The sequence below is a fragment of the Microtus ochrogaster genome, unplaced genomic scaffold, assembly GCF_000317375.1.
Source record: "Microtus ochrogaster isolate Prairie Vole_2 unplaced genomic scaffold, MicOch1.0 UNK56, whole genome shotgun sequence".
Lineage (NCBI taxonomy): Eukaryota > Metazoa > Chordata > Mammalia > Rodentia > Cricetidae > Microtus > Microtus ochrogaster.
In genome coordinates this window covers 553,094-568,327 of record NW_004949154.1, presented here as the reverse complement: position 1 = coordinate 568,327, position 15,234 = coordinate 553,094, and the positions used below count along the sequence as shown (strand labels likewise).

At 55.1% G+C, this 15,234-nt stretch overlaps 1 protein-coding gene across 3 annotated transcripts in view; it reads left to right on the top strand.

The window, feature by feature from the left end:
- The first annotated feature begins 1,266 nt into the window (after nucleotides 1–1,266).
- Nucleotides 1,267–15,234, top strand: part of Myrf (myelin regulatory factor) — a 31,881-nt gene continuing 17,913 nt past the window's right edge. For 2 of the 3 annotated variants that reach the window (XM_013354655.2, XM_026777309.1), the window contains exons 1-3: nucleotides 1,267–1,452; nucleotides 13,199–13,286; nucleotides 13,392–13,655. In XM_013354655.2, coding sequence (XP_013210109.1) covers nucleotides 1,407–1,452; nucleotides 13,199–13,286; nucleotides 13,392–13,655 — 398 coding nt within the window. In that variant the 5' untranslated portion in view covers nucleotides 1,267–1,406. The remainder of the gene's footprint in view (nucleotides 1,453–13,198; nucleotides 13,287–13,391; nucleotides 13,656–15,234) is intronic. The other variant, XM_026777310.1, reaches the window with a different exon arrangement.

Sequence of the window (15,234 nt, the reverse complement as noted above, 5' to 3'; positions counted from 1 at the left end):
TCTGGCTGCCCTTCCCCCATGCTGGCCACAGAGAAAGAGGGAGGCAGGAGGGAATTAGAAGAGCTCTTGGGGGTCACTACCTGCAGAACTGGGCTAGTTTCCCACCTTAGTTCAGCGGCCACTGCCAGGAGGAGTCAAGAGTTCTAGGCTGACTACGTTAGTATCTTGATTAGATAGCAAGTTCTCCCAACCTTCTGGGCTGTTATTGGTGTGTGTGTGTGTGTGTGTGTGTGTGTGTGTGTGTGTGTGTGGTATGTGTGTTGAGACAGGGCCTCACTTTGTAGCCCCCACTGACTTTGCACTTGCGATCCTCCTGCCTCCGCTCAACCAGGGGAAACCACTGTTTTTTATTGTTGTTGTTTTTTTTATCAAAAGTGTGGTGTGATCTTGGTTTCTACTTTATGAAGAATGGTTTAGGGGGACAATAGTGCAGGAGAGATGCTGTGGAGAGGAGCAAGAAGGGGGTGAGAGTGAAAACAGGAGGAGTGGCTTCACCCTACACGATTTCAGGCTAAGCTTTCAAGTCTCTCTTCACTAGGGCAGTGGTCCCCTGTCCACTACCACTATGATCCCACATGACTAACTAAGCTCAAACTAAAAGAAAATCCAGCTGAAAAGTCTAAATGACCAGGACCACATTTCAGGTGTTCAGCTGCCACTGTGGCTCATGACAACACCTAGAGTATTTCCATCAATCTAGAGACCTCTATGTAGAAACATTTCTTTAGATAGGGCCCTTATTAAAATTATAATTCCTTCCAGCTGGGTGTAGTGATGAAGGCCTTTAGTCCCTACACTCGGGAGGTACAAGAAGGCGAATCGTAGTGAGCGCCATAACAGCCAGAACTACATAGTGAGACCTGTCTCCGGGGGAAAAAAAAGTTTCTCTGTGGTAAAGACGTGCTCCAATTAACTGAGGCAACACACCTGTAGAGTGCTCTGTGCTGACCTCGAACATTACAAACATTCCTTTGGTGCCTGCACGTTGCTTTTCACTGGGATAGGTGGGTAGCAAAAAGAATAGGAGCCATCTCTGAGATCTGTTTCTGAAAAACTTCAGACTCGTAACCTGGAACCTTACCCATTCAAGGAGAGCGTGAAAAGCGACCATGCCACAACTTCAATGCGAGGGTTACCCGTCGAGCGCCCCCTGCAAGCGGCGGGGCGTCCTGCTACCCGAGACTGCGGCTCAGGTCTACCGCCAGAGGGCGCGGCAGGCGGCGGGCGGGGCGCGGGGCAGGCGGAGTCCGGGCTAGGGCTGCGGGTAGCGAGCGTGAGGCGAGCCTGGTGGGACTGTAGCGGGAGCCCAGCCGGGACTGTCGCGCGGGCCGCGCCGGCAATGCCGCGCCCCCGGGCCACGCTGTAGCGGGGCTGCGGCCGGAGCGCACACGCCGGGCAGGCGGGCCATGGAGGTGGTGGACGAGACCGAAGCGCTGCAGCGCTTCTTCGAAGGTGAGAGACCGTGGGGATGGCTGGGCGACCAACCTCCTACAGTGGGATATGCCAGCCGATCTCCCACAGGACAGGACTCCCATGGGGTTCCCACCATGCAAGGACCCCCAGAAAGCCTCCTTTGGGTAGGGACTCTACTCCAGACTGGCAACAGAGAGGTAAATGGCTTCGAGATTGGTAGTCTCCAGGAGGTATCTGCCCATGCTCGCTAGACTTGGGCTTCCCGTCTGCCTTCAACACTCAGCTTCTTTAGGGGTGGGCTACCTTCCGTGCTAAGTCCTCCTTGGAGACTTGAAGTCCTGTAGTCCCACTAAATGGTAACACTCCAATCCTCGCACACTTCTCCAGCCTGGAGATCCTGTATCCACTTCCCTGCTACTCCATCCATGCCAGGCTCCAGCTCCATCTATTGTGGACTTACCGTAGCCCTTAAGACTGGGACCCCAGAGCCTAGCCTACCCCCTGGAAGCTGGGACCTCCTGACTGTGCTTCCTGGAGGCTGAGACACCCTTGGAGATTGGGATGCCCTTTGGGACTGTCACATGTCTTGGGCAATGCTGCTTCCTCCACTAAGACTGAATTTCTCTTTTAAGCAGCCACTGCTTCCCTCTCTTTAGTGTGCTTACCTAGTATGGAACTCCCTTGAAGCTGGCATCTTTGCCACCAGCTACCTCTGCACCCATCCCACTAGCCCCATGAGGCTCCTCAGGGCTGGATCCCTCACACCTGACACAGGAGTAATGTTTCCCTGCACCAGGAGTGACCTGGTCCCCCTCACCTTGACCTGAAAAGACCCGTCTCCAGGGGATCCATGCACGCCCCACTAAATTTTTTCCTCACTCCTGCATTGATTTTAGAGTCTGTTCCTTGTCTAAATACCGCCTGGGCTTTTTCTGGGCAGCTCCTGACCCTCTTCCAGGACTGCCCCTCCCCCCTGAGAGCTGGGTTCAGGAGGGAAGGGACTGGTGTGGGAGGGGGAGGGGAGGTGCAGGCTGACGTCTCCCAGCCTGCTGGGTTTCTCAGACCCTATCTGGAGGGTGAAACCAGGCACTTGAGCCCCTTCTGTATCTATGCCCGCTGTGTTGGGAGCCTAGTTCCTGCCGTACCCTCTTGCTAGCCCCTAAGCTAACAGCTTGCTCCTAAGTACAGGAAGAACCTTTCTGGAGCAGAACCTGTTGCCCTGGACATTCCAGACTAGAACTGAGTTGTGGGATAGAAATCAAGACCCAAGTTTAAAGCTCAGTGCCTAGTTCTCGAGAGATTTCCCCAGGGCTAGAGACCTTTCCCTGTCTCTCTGTGACTTGGAGAACCACAGAATGGACGTTTGTCCACTCCTCCTTGCTGAGCAGCCCAGGAGAGGACAGCCCCACGTCTCAGCCACCTTCACTCCAGGGTTCTGAACACCCAGGCAGAACGAGTCCTAAGAGATCCCAAAATGTTAGGTTTGGACTAGAGTCAGTCATCAATAGCTGAGTCAGCTGAACCATTTGAGGGTTCCAGGCAGCACCCCTCAATCCCGGGAGCTCTCTTCCCTACATTGTGCATAGGTTAGGAGTGCTCAGGGACCCTAGCAGAGGGGAGAAGTCAGCGGTCCTTGTGGGGCACAGGTACTGACTGGGGGTGTCTTGTGCCTGTTCGGTGCTCTCATGACCTATGAGCGGGGACCCCTTGGTTCCTGAAGGTATCCCCAAACTTCCTTCCCCACCCTACCCCCACCTGGCTCTGGGCACAGGGGCGGGCCTAATTGGCCTGGGCTCTACACTTCTGAGCCAAACTTTCCCTCCTGGCCTGGGGAGGGGGGTGGGAGGCTGACGCCACAGCTTAGCCATGCGGCCGCCTGGCAGGGAGGCTGTGCTGCTCCCTCCAGAGAGATAAGAGGAGACTCAAGAATGTCTGTGGGGAGCAGGCGGGGTGTGGGGCCTGCTCAGGAGGGCCAGGCTTCAGAAGTCTCCCAGAGCCTGGGAATAGGTGGGTGGGCACCTGGTTCAAGTCCTCTAGGGCTATCTGAGAGGGGAAGGCCTTGGCAGGGGACCCATTGGGTGGTGAGATGGAGGTTCTCAAGGGCCTGGGGGAGCAAGCACAGAGCTTTGGTGTGCTCATAAGTGTGAGTGAAGCCCATCCAGGACATGTAAAGCTTCATTTTATAGATGCTGATATGTCATTCTTGGTGCTGGTGTATGCTCTCACACTCAAATGGGGACCCTTGAGACCTCATCCAGATTCCCACATGGCCTCAGTTATTTCCTCTGGATAGTGGGCAGAGATTTCTATGGTTTGGGTTCTGGGCTGAGAGACAGAACATCTCTTGCTTGAAGGGGCAATCTTGAAGAGTCCTCCTCCTCCTAGGACTCCCACTAGCTCAGCACACAGGGGCATGTCCTGCCCTGCTCTGGGCCGGTAGTAAGACTGGGGGCTAAGGCGCTTTGGGCCTTTGGTGGGAGGCTGGGATAGAGCGTCCCCCTCCAGGCTGGTACAGCTGGGTCCCCGTGACTGCCCAGTTAATCCCCTAGAGATAGGCACCAGCAGTTCAGAGTGGAGGGCACAAGGCTTGTAAACAGTGGACCCTCCGGGCAGGATGCATTGGCTCCCAGCAGGTAACTGGGTACAGGGATAGTGTGTTTCTCTTCATCTGGTTGGGGGGGGGGGCCCTGACCTCTTAGAGTCCAGGGATGGAGGAGGACCATGTTCAGAGGACTAATTCATAATGGGCCACTGAGAGCTGTGTGACCCTAGGCAGAGCCTTTCACCTCTCTGGGATCTTTTTCCTCACCTGGAACATAGGGGTCAGTGGCAGAGGTCTCCATGGTGCCCTCAGCTCTGATGAACTCTGTTCCAGTCCTGGGAGGGAGGGGCACTTTAGAGTATAAACGGGAGATTCTGGGTAGAGGCAGTGCTAGTGGTGATGCTAGGGGCTCCTGTTGTATTTGATGTCCCGCAAAGCATGGCGGGGGGGGGGGTGGATAATGAAGGGAATTAGGTCTCTAGCAGGTTTTGATCAGACCACTGAGAGTTTGGAGGCTGATATTGGCCTCTAGAGCCTCCAGGGCTGGAGGAGGAAGCCTCTAGCCTGAGCTAGAGGGTGAGCCTAAACGGATATTGTTCTCTCTGGCTTGCTTTCCTGCTAGGATAAGTTAGTCGAACCAGAGTAGAAGCTTCTAATGGGATCACTTTTAGACACCCAACAAATCCAAACTCATGGTGTCTGAAGGGATGAAGAAGGTCGACTACAGAGTGCTTGGTGGGAGGAGGGAGGCGCAGAATTAACCCATTTCCCAGGGGTCAGAACTGAAGCTCTGTGACACAAGGTTAGCTGGGTAGTCTAGGCTGAGTTTAGTCCCCAGCTTTCTCTGTCATCAAGGCCTCGTGGGAAAGGCAACCAGTTGGGGACAACATCCTTGCATCCCCTCCAGAGGGCAGGAGTCAGGTGGAGGCTACCTGGCAACTCAGGAGGGAGGCCACAACTCAACATCTGCTAGTTGGGCTGTGAGATGGGGGTGGCTGTATGGCCTGTGTCACCTCTCTGTCACTGGTGATGCACCCAGGAGCAGGTGGGTAGGGAGACACCAGATGCAAGATCTCCTTAATCCCTCAGATTCTCCTTCCTGGGGAGAAGACACAAGGCCTCCTGGGCCCACCTGGAACCCTCCCCCAGCCCCAGTCTGTAGTGAACTGATGTCTGGCCACACCCTTCAGGCCCTGAGCCAGGTAGGAGGGAAGAGAGAATAGATGGGGGTCTGACTCATCCCTCTGTCCCCACACCTATCACAGATCCACACAACACAGGGCAGGCAGGAAATGCTCCCTGCCAGTGGACGCCATGATCGATCAGTCCATCTATTTGCAACAGGAGCCTTGGGTGGGGATGTGTCATGGAAAGCCGCTCTCTGGGAGTGGCTGTGGTTATATCTGGGGGTCGGGAGAGATGGATACCAACCCCTTGATCCTGAACCCTTCCTCAGTGTAGGGGTACTGAGCAGGTACTCCTTGAAGTCTTAGGCAGAACCAAGAAGGCTATCTGGGGACAGACCACTCTGGATAGAGTGGCATCTCCCTGAGAGACTTGCTCAGGCAACTCCCAAAGGGTTACCGCTCTGGGGGGGGGGGGGCCTGGCAGCAGAGGCTACTGGGTAACCACCAAGCTAGGCTGCTGATTGGCTGTTGCCCTTGGACTTTGCCCTCCCTGATAAGGACAAAGCAGAAATCATTAACTGGATTATTAACTGGGGTGACCCCGCCCTAAGTAGGCAGCCTGCCTTCCCTTCCTCCTCCTCACAGCCTAGGCCTCAGGCACTCCTCTGAGCCTCAGTTTCTGTCAGTTGGGATGGCTCCTCTCCCAACTCCAGGTCTTCAGCCATTACCACTGGGTGTGGATGGCTGGGAGAGTTGATGAACGGATTTTGTGTGCTCACTAGTGGGCACTGGGGCCTGCAGCTAGCCCTGTAGTCCTCATGGCTCTCCTCTTGGGTTTGTCTCTACAGCTGGCTGGGCTCTATTGTCTCAGCTGTCAAAAGGCAGCAGTTAGTGGTGGCCTCCCAGAGCTTCTGTGGGGTTGCATAAGATAGTGCATAGGAAGGGCCTAGGGACAGTGGCCGGGCTTTATACCAGCCCTACTTAACTACATCCCGTGGCTCACACAGCCCCTTTGCTTGGCCTGGGGTAGATGCCATGTGCCCACCCTCAGGATTGTTGATCCACCAGTGTAGTAATTGATGCCTCAGACTTGGGCTCAGGTTTTACAGATGGTGCTATGTGCTTTGGGAGAGGCCATCACCCTCTCTGAGAACCTTACTCCAAGATGAGGGCAGTCATCATCTCTTGGGTGTATTCTGTGTGCAGGCAACGGTGCTGTGATCGGCCTGCCTTTGCCTTGTCTGGTGTCGGGTCTTGGTCCTGCCACACCAGGGAAGTCTGTCTCCTCCTTAACCTCAGAGATGTGGAGCCTGTTCTGTGATACAGAAAGGAACTTGATCGTTGCCCGTGGGGCATCTGGGCTAGAGAACTCTGCAGCTGTTCCTCCTGCTGTCCTTGACACGGGGGAAATCGTTTGTAAGGCCACTTTCCCAAGAGTGATGAGCTGAAGGTGATGTCCCCTGCTCATGCAGGGTAGCCACAGAAACAGGAATGGGATTCTGGACCACAGTTGGAGCTCTCCTAGGGTAGATGGGAAGCGGATCTCATTGCATACTGAGGGCCTTGACCTGCTGGTTGCCGTGATAAATGATGTACATCCAGCCTTCCTGGACCATACAGCCTTCACTCACATGGTCAAGGCTTCAGAGTGAGAGCAGGGAGACCCAAAGAGTGCTGAGGTCAGAGGGGGAGTGAGAAAAGGGTGGGGCGAGGGGGAGCAGAAGAGGAAAGAGCCTGGGTGGGCCGCTGCTGGCTCCAGAGCCCCTACTGGCTTATAGGATGCTGGCCCTGCCCTTATCCCTGCTATCCTGCCTTCCCTTTACCTCTAGGCAGGGTTTGTGGCCTCTAAACCACCCACTGAGTGAGGCTGGTTTAGAGGCAAGGTGTTGCCTTTCTGGGGGATTTGGGCCAGTGGCATGATTTGCTCAGCCCTATCTGACTGCAGCTGCAGCTGGTGGAAGGGTCTGACTTTGGACCGTGGGGAGAGACTAGGAGGAAAGAAAACGGGAGAAGCTTGTGTTGGGGGACCCTGGCCCAGGAATATGAAACCGTGTCTTGGGAGGCGTGGCAGCGGGGCCTGCTGTAGACCAGTCTTATTTGTGTGCTCATTGTGCTTGAAACACACCTTGGAAGGATGCTGAGATGTAAACTTGGGCCAACAAGCTTGTACCTCACAGACTTTGTCACTACTGCCTTGCACCCTTGCAACTACAAAGAAAGCACTGGGGATGCAGCTCGGCTGGTGGAACGCTTACCTGGCATGCCCAGAGCACAAACCGTCCCATTAGATCTTTAAGTCTAAGCCACAGTTGCCTGTGTTCCCTCCCAGTTTCATACCAGAAAGAGAGGAGTCCCCACCCTCACCCTCCCAGCTTGCCTTCAGAGGCTCTGCTCTTCCAGGGGATCCAGAATCTCAGCTACCCTTGGGCTACAGCTGCATCTTCCCCTAGCCCCCACACAGCCATCACCTTATGCCCAGGATAACACAATCTGAACTCGGCACCAAGATGCTCCTGAAGCCAGCCAATCTGTAGCCAATTCTTAGGAAACCCATACTGACTGTTCCCAGAAGCTTGCACTTCACTTTGACAGCACAAGGCTCTAACTCTAGGGGCAAAGAGAGCCCCACCCACTGCCTTTGACTCTTTTTCACAGGAACCAGGGTGGACCTGCCACACAGCCCGTGGGAGGATCCTGCAGCATGGAGAGCTTGGCTCTCCATCAAGTCCTCCTGTTGATCTATGTTAACACAGCAGCATGACCCCTAGGGGTGCACTCCAGAGATCTGCAGCATACACCTGCATGTTCTACATGGGACCCCTTCATTTGTTCAGGAAGGTTTCTTCAGGTCCCCCTTGTGTCAAGCACAGTGCTAGGCTTTAGAGATAAAAGAGACTTATACCCCCTGCCATACACATTTGACGTTCTAAGTCTAAGGTTCAAAGTCAATTGACAAATTAATTCAGCCACCCCCCCCATATATGGTCTCTTGTAGCTCAGGCTGGTCTTGAACTTGGTATGTATCTGGGCATGACCTTGAACTTACGATTCTCTTGCCCCTACTTCTGAGTGTTAGGTTTACAGGCATGTTCCACCACAGCCAGTTATTTGGTGCTGAGGATCAAACGTCACTGCAAGCACAGCAAGCAGGCTACGGTGCCTCTCCCAGGTCTCTGGTGAGGAGGTGGGGGGCGCAGGGGCAGCTGTGACTTAGGCTTAAGGATTTGCTGGGTCTAGAACAGCACTGCTGTCAGGTGTGACCACTGGGTTCCAAGGGAGTGAAAATCGGGTGCATCCGTACAATGAGCTGCGTGCACAACCAAGTATCCAAGCTGCAGGCATTTGATCGAGAAGAGTTCTCATCTCAACTGGGAGCTTGAACGGGGCCAGCAAGCAGTTCTGGGTATTAACGGAGACAGAAAGTCCAGGTCTGACGATTGTTGACAACTCACTGGGCCTTGCCTCCGTGTGGACTGATTGGAGCTTGTAGCTCAGTCCACACTGGGAGACGGGCCATGGCCCTGGGGGTCCTCTGTGGCTGGGTGCCTGCAGAGGGACTGCCTGGGTAGGCTGGGGGGGGGGAGACACAGAAGGCATCCCTACTGGGGTGCTGGAGAAGTAGTGTAGTACTGGTCACATACCTGGATTCGGGGGCAGACATGGGCCCTCAGAAACCCAAAGGTACAGGAAAGCTACACTACACAGGCAGAGGCAGGAGGGCAGGAGCGGACACTTGAAAGTAAGGAAAAGAGCGGCCACGCTGAGTGAGGGATAGCTTCCTGGGGTGCCTGACCACGCATGCGCACTTGGTGGAGAAGGGTGTCGAGGCTCAGAGAGGTCAGGAAGTCACTCTGCAATTAAGCTGAGGCCCATGTTGGTAGCGAGGCCTCCCAGAGGACCACAAGGACGCCAAGGAAGGAAGCATCTGACCCAAGTCACTGCTGGAATCAGGATGCCCTTAGATTCCAACACCTGAGGTTGACACTCAGGGATTCGAGCCCTGATGCCCTGGCTACCCTGAGTTCAGATCAGCCCACCCTGCCCGTGGCCACGTGGCTGACGGGATTTCCGCCATGTTTGAGGCATGAATTGACAAGTGCTCCATTGACGGGGCAGGGGAGGGGGTAGGCAGGGCACAAGACTCCCACTGTGCTGCGTCCCCACCCTCCCCACCCCCCAGGACAATGGCCAAGACTCAGCCAGCAGCCACAGCTGGTGGGGGGGAGGCTTGAGAAGGGGGACAGGGAGGGTCCAGGGTGGAGGGACCACCTGGGTCCCTGTCTGCTCGCCTCCTGCACCTGGCTTGGGTGTTCTCATCCCTTGTGCCCAGATGAGTCATCTTAAAAGGAGGAGGAGAAAGGGGGACAGGCTGTTTTCCCACAGCCGGGACCCTGGCCTGCCTGGGGAAGAATGGCATCTGGGTCTGGCTCTTGTTTCAAGCAGGTAATAAAGGGCCTAATTAGGGTGGAGCTCCTGGGGTACAGCTTTGCGGGATAATGTGGGACACGGAGAGGCCCTGTCTAACCCTTGCCTCTTGGTCTTACAGGGCTTGCCCAAGGTCTCCAGGCCCAGCCAGGCCACCTCTAGTCTCTGGTTCACCATCATTCTGTGGCTATTAATCTTGCCTGCTGTATACAGGGATTCTTACATTGCAGAGACACACAGGAGCCGTAGTCCAGTTCCTGCCCTGGTGTCTTCCTCTGCACAACAGAGGACAGCAGCCTCATGGGAGAGATATTCCTTGGAATGTGGAAGTCAGATTGTGGGGCACTCACTCACCTTTTCCAGGGAGGCGTGAGGCAGCTGGGTGAGCAGGTAGACAACCTGACTTGAAAGGAGAAGAGGGGCAAAAGGAAGAGTCATGGAGGCCACGTGGGTTGGGATTTGGGATAATAAAAACCTGCAAAAGAATGGGAATTGGCTTTCTCTGGTAGAGGCAACCGCATATGCAAAGGCCCTGTGGGAGGTGTGTCTGTCCCTGACAGGAAAGAAACAGGAACTGGGCTTCAGAGAATGACAGAGGAGGAGGAAGCTGAGGTACGAGCAGAAGGCAGACAGTGCCAGGCTTTGAACAGCCGAGGGGCTCTGGGTTTATAATTTGCTGGGCACATTTGTTGGAGGGTTTGAGGAGGGAAAGGACATATACTGACAGGGGACATTGGGGTACCACTTTCTGGATGGCCTGTGGCAGGGCAGGGCTCACTTTCCAGGTGGTCTTGAGGACTGGGGAAGGGGTGAGGAAGGGCGGCATGCTGTCTTGAGTCTCCAGCCCTGCAGGCATTCCTCACCGGGATCCAGTGTTTCATGGTTCTCTTGGCACTAGGGTAGTACTCCTAGAGTGTACCTTGAGGACTGTGTCCTCTCCTGGGCCCCTAGGGGGCCCTGTTCCAGCCTCAAGAGCCCCAGGCTCCACAGGCCTCCTTAACAATAGCGATCTGTGGACTAGGCTGGGACCCTTGCACAGTATCTGGGCAGTATGGGGAGAAGACAGGCTTGTAGGGAGCAGGAAGTGGGGGGGGTCCCGCATGCCTCAGGAAGCCTCAGCTTCTCCCCCTCCAGAGCCCGAGACCCACCTCACTCTGCCATCAGCCTCCTCCTCCCACCTCGGTCCTCCCGGACCCTGGCACGAGAGGGTCCCTCCTCCCCTAGCCACATCTGGTTCTTGTTAGGGTCTCCCAGGATGCCTGGGCCTGAGGCCCCCATCTCCCGGGGGAGGTGGACAGGAGGATTAGGGGCGATTAGGAGTGCTCCTGGCCAGGGGAGGAGGGGCTAGAATGGTTATAAACAGCAGCCCATGACCGAATCAGCCCATCACTCACCCAAGGTGCCAAGTTCAGTCTCAAAAACCTGCAGTATCAGCAGCTGGGGCAGAGTGGGGGTGGGGCTTTAGGTTCTCCTCCCTGCTTCAGAAACCCTTCCGGAATGCTGTGGGGCAGGGACCAGGCTGGGAGAAGATGCAGAAACACCAGCTATACCTGGGGTCAGATGGACTCATCTTGCTGTGTGTCTTTGGGGTTGAGGAGGGATCTTTATGAACACTGGAGACAGAGGTAGTGACACCAGATTCGTGGAAGTGACCGCGGGGTAAACTGCAATGTTTTAAATACTTTAAATAGTGCCTGACCAGAGAGCATGAGTTTCCATTATTGTCATCACATAGTATGAATTCAGGACTGGTAGTCTCCACCATGAGCTGCCATCACCAGCAATGTCGCTTTCCTCCTTGTTATGAGGGGTTGGTAGGATTTAGTGACACGTTGCCCGTAAAGTTGGCAGAATGCCTCATATAAATTCAGCAATGGGGGTATACAGTAGGCACTCAACTATTGGGAGCTGTGGCTGCCAGAAATGAGGGAGGTGAAGTTGGAACATGGGCAGACAGACAGGCCATGTACATACAGCCCCATAGGTCATCGCTGGCACTAGCCATGCATGGTGGGTGGATGCCCTCTGTTCCCGGCTGGGGTGAGCCTGGATGGGGGTCAATCAGAGGCCCTGGTCTGTCACAGGCAGCGTGTGACTCCTAGGAAGGCTTAGCGGCTCATGCTCATTAATTCATTAATCACCTAAGCGGGGCTCTGCATTCTTCAAATGCCAGCAGGGGACAGGGAGGGGCCTGGGATGGGGGCTCAGAGACCCCAGGGTTCTGGGGTTTGGGAGGTGAAGAGAGCCGCCCCCCCATTTGCAGGGCTCCCGCCATGTGCAGTGCACTTCAGGATCTGTGTGTTTATGACTTTACAGCCAGCATAGTCGCTCCAAGAAACCGATATTCATTCCCCATCTTCCTAGGAAGGATACTAAGGCCCCAAGAGGGTATGGCCTCCTTGAGGGCACATAGCAGGCTGAATTAGATGCGGTTTGTCCTGATCAGCCTGAGCCCTATTCCCAGGACTCTCCCGAGGAAGGAAGGACTCAAGGTGCCAACCCAGGACTTGAGACTCTAGATCAGTGATTCTTAACCTACCTAAGGCTGCGACCCTTTAATGCGGTTTCTCATGTTGTGGTGGCCCCACCCATAAAATGATTTCATTGCTACTTCATAACTGTAGTCTTGTTACTGTTATGGATCGTAATATAAATATCTCATCGGCAGAGTAGCTGATGTGAAAGTTATTCGACACCCTCAGGGGTTGCGACCCACAGGTTGAGAACCATTGCTCCAGAGGGTCCTTCCTGCCTCAGTGGAGCCGGCCAGCCAAATCTTCAGTGTGGGTGGGGTGTCCTCTATTATCAGGGTTGACGCATCTCTCACGTCAGCCCCCTTATCACTCCTCCCTTTGGCTGCCCCCCCTCCTCGCCCCACAAGGTGACCCTGTGAGAGGAAAGGCCATCGCCACCCCCTCTCTTTCCTTGCCATGCCCAGGAGCCCTGGACTGCATTTCTTTGTCCTTCCCCTTCATGGGCCTGAGGCCAGGGGAGGATAGCAGGCAGGCAAGCAGGTGGAGGGTAGCGGAGCAGAGCTCTGGCCACTGTCCCTCCCTGGGTGAGGCCAGGACAGACTGCCCCTCTCATCCTCTGTCTCCTCTGGGGAGTCGGGTCTGAGCTCCCAACTCAATGGGCAATGGGCCCCGCCACCAGAGATGGGCCATGCTGGCACTACCGATCTTGGTTTTCAGCTTTCCCTGAAGCTGGAGCCTGGGGCTCAGTGGTTCCTTGAGTTCCTGGATGTGTGTTTTGCCCTGCCAGACCTCATGCCTCCAAGTGCTCAAGGCTAGGTCTCCTGGAAGGAAGGACAGGGCAGGAAAGTCATTCTGGGTCTGAGCCACTGGCGTGGTAGGGCCTTGCTTGTTCCTCAGAGCACTCTGTAAGATAGAGGGACAAATGAGAGGGAGGGAGATGATCCTGTCACATAGCCAGAAAAAGGATGTGGAAGGACAGGAGCGGCTTCTCTGTCCCCAACCCCATACATTAGGCTGCTGACCTCCTGGGAAATGGGGTATCCTTGAGGGTGTGGGCAGGCATTATTTTTAGAGGGGCATTGGGTGGACAGTGAAGGACCATGCGCAGAGGGGAGATAGGTCATATGTTTCAGAGAGCCTAGCCTGAGGAGGGCTGGTGGGACCTAGGCCGGGGTCTTTGGGGAGCTATCTCAAACCCAGCTGCCCCTGCTTTGCAGGCCATGACATCAGTGGTGCCCTGGAGCCCTCCAATATAGACACCAGTATCCTGGAGGAGTACATTGGCAAGGAGGACGCCTCTGATCTGTGAGTCACCTTAGCTGAGACTTCTGGGCAGTTCCCTGCGGGAGGGGATGGAACTTCCCCTCAGGCCTGGGGACCTGGGGGCTGAGCCTCCTCCCTTCCCCACAGCTGCTTCCCTGACATCTCTGCACCAGCCAGCACAGCCTCCTTCCCCCACGGGCCACCAGCCATTCCCGGCTCCAGCGGGCTCCACCATCTGAGCCCCCCTGGGAGTGGACCATCCCCTGGGCGCCATGGCCCCCTCCCACCCCCGACCTACGGCACCCCACTCAACTGCAACAACAACAACGGCATGGGCACCGCCCCCAAGCCCTTCCTGGGGGGCTCTGGGCCTCCCATCAAGGCAGAGCCCAAGGCTCCCTATGCCCCAGGGTGAGTGGGGCCAGGGAGAGGGTGGGGACAGAGTACAGGGGCACAGTTGGCCACTGTCCAGCAGATGTTGGCCTGTGGACTCACAGTGGGTAGGGTTAAATGACAGACTCCCTATGGGTAGGTTCCAAAAGGGGCGATAGGAGACTTAAGTGCTGTTTTCTGAGACCATGAACAGGCACAAGGGTTCTGAGAACAGTGAGGAGGGTAGTGCTAGAAACATCTCAAAGCAAAGTTGGGACAGAAGCAGAAAGTCCCAGGACCCCAATCAACATCCAAGAACCCAAGCACACATACGCTCCCCCACAGGGCACCCAAGCACAGTGCCAGGCCCCACCCATGAAGCCTTTAGCTGACATTTTCTGTGTCCCGAGAGTTGCCAGTGCCTCAGGTTGGCCTCTTACCTTGTGGAGCCAAGGGCAGTTACATCCTGAGGGGGCCTTTGCTCTGCCAGCCTCCCCCATCTCTCTCCAATCTACCATACTGATGTCCTGACTCAGGACTGACCTTGTGCCTGGTTTGACCACCTGCAGTCATAGCCCAGCCAGCCTCCAGACCCTGTGGTTCTCAGCCTTCCTAATGCTGACCCTTTAATACAGTTCCTCATGTTGTGGGGACCCTCAACCATATAATTCTTTTCATTGCTACTTCATAACTGTGATTTTGTTACTGCTATGAATTATAATGTAAATATCTGATACGCAGAAAATCTGATGTGTGACCCCTGTCAAAGGGTCATTTGACCCCCTCAGGGTCACAATCCAAAGGCTGAGAACCACTGATCCTGAGCATGCTCAAAGGGAAATGTCCACCAGGCTCTCCACGAGACCTCAGTGAAGCAGGGCAGAGGTCTTGTCTTTAAGTAGAAGGCTACAGGGGGCATAGATGATGCAGTGCCCAGCCGCCTGGCACCAGCCCTGTTCTTCCATTTGTCAGCTTCTGGGTTTGGTGACCCATGACCTCTGCCAGCAGTTAGATTTCCTCACCTTTAATCTGAGCCCCACATTCTTGGTGAAAACTAAGGGGAGGAAAGCAGAGTGAAAACATTGGGTAGATACATTTGACACATTGTCAGCAGGGACTCCTGAGGACTGGCTTAGGGTGACTGTAGTGGTGACCAGGCACACAGTGCCTGGGCAGGGACAAAGCTTGGTTGCTTGAGGGTGTCTCTAAGCCTAAGCTGCCTGAGGGTGGAGGGGAAAGAGCTAAGCTTTAGCAGGCACAAGTGAGCTTCTTGGCCTTCCCCTGAACCAGCTGTAGGTGGCCCCTGAAGAGTTTCTTTAGAGGCATGTGGGCATCCTGGTGTAGGCTTTGTTCTAAGCACTAAACAAGACAGATGTGTGCCCCATAATAGGGGGTGAGCGAGGTACTGAGGGTGCTGCTCAGTGTTGGGGTACTTTCTAGTATGTGCAAGACCCTGGCTTCCCTCTCCAGCACTATAAAAATAAAATAATACACTGCAAAAGAGAAAATAATAATTGAGACTGCAAAAGAATGCAGGTCAGGCCGGGCGGTGGTGGTGCACGCCTTTAATCCCAGCACTTGGGAGGCAGAGGCAGGCAGATCTCTGTGAGTTCGAGGC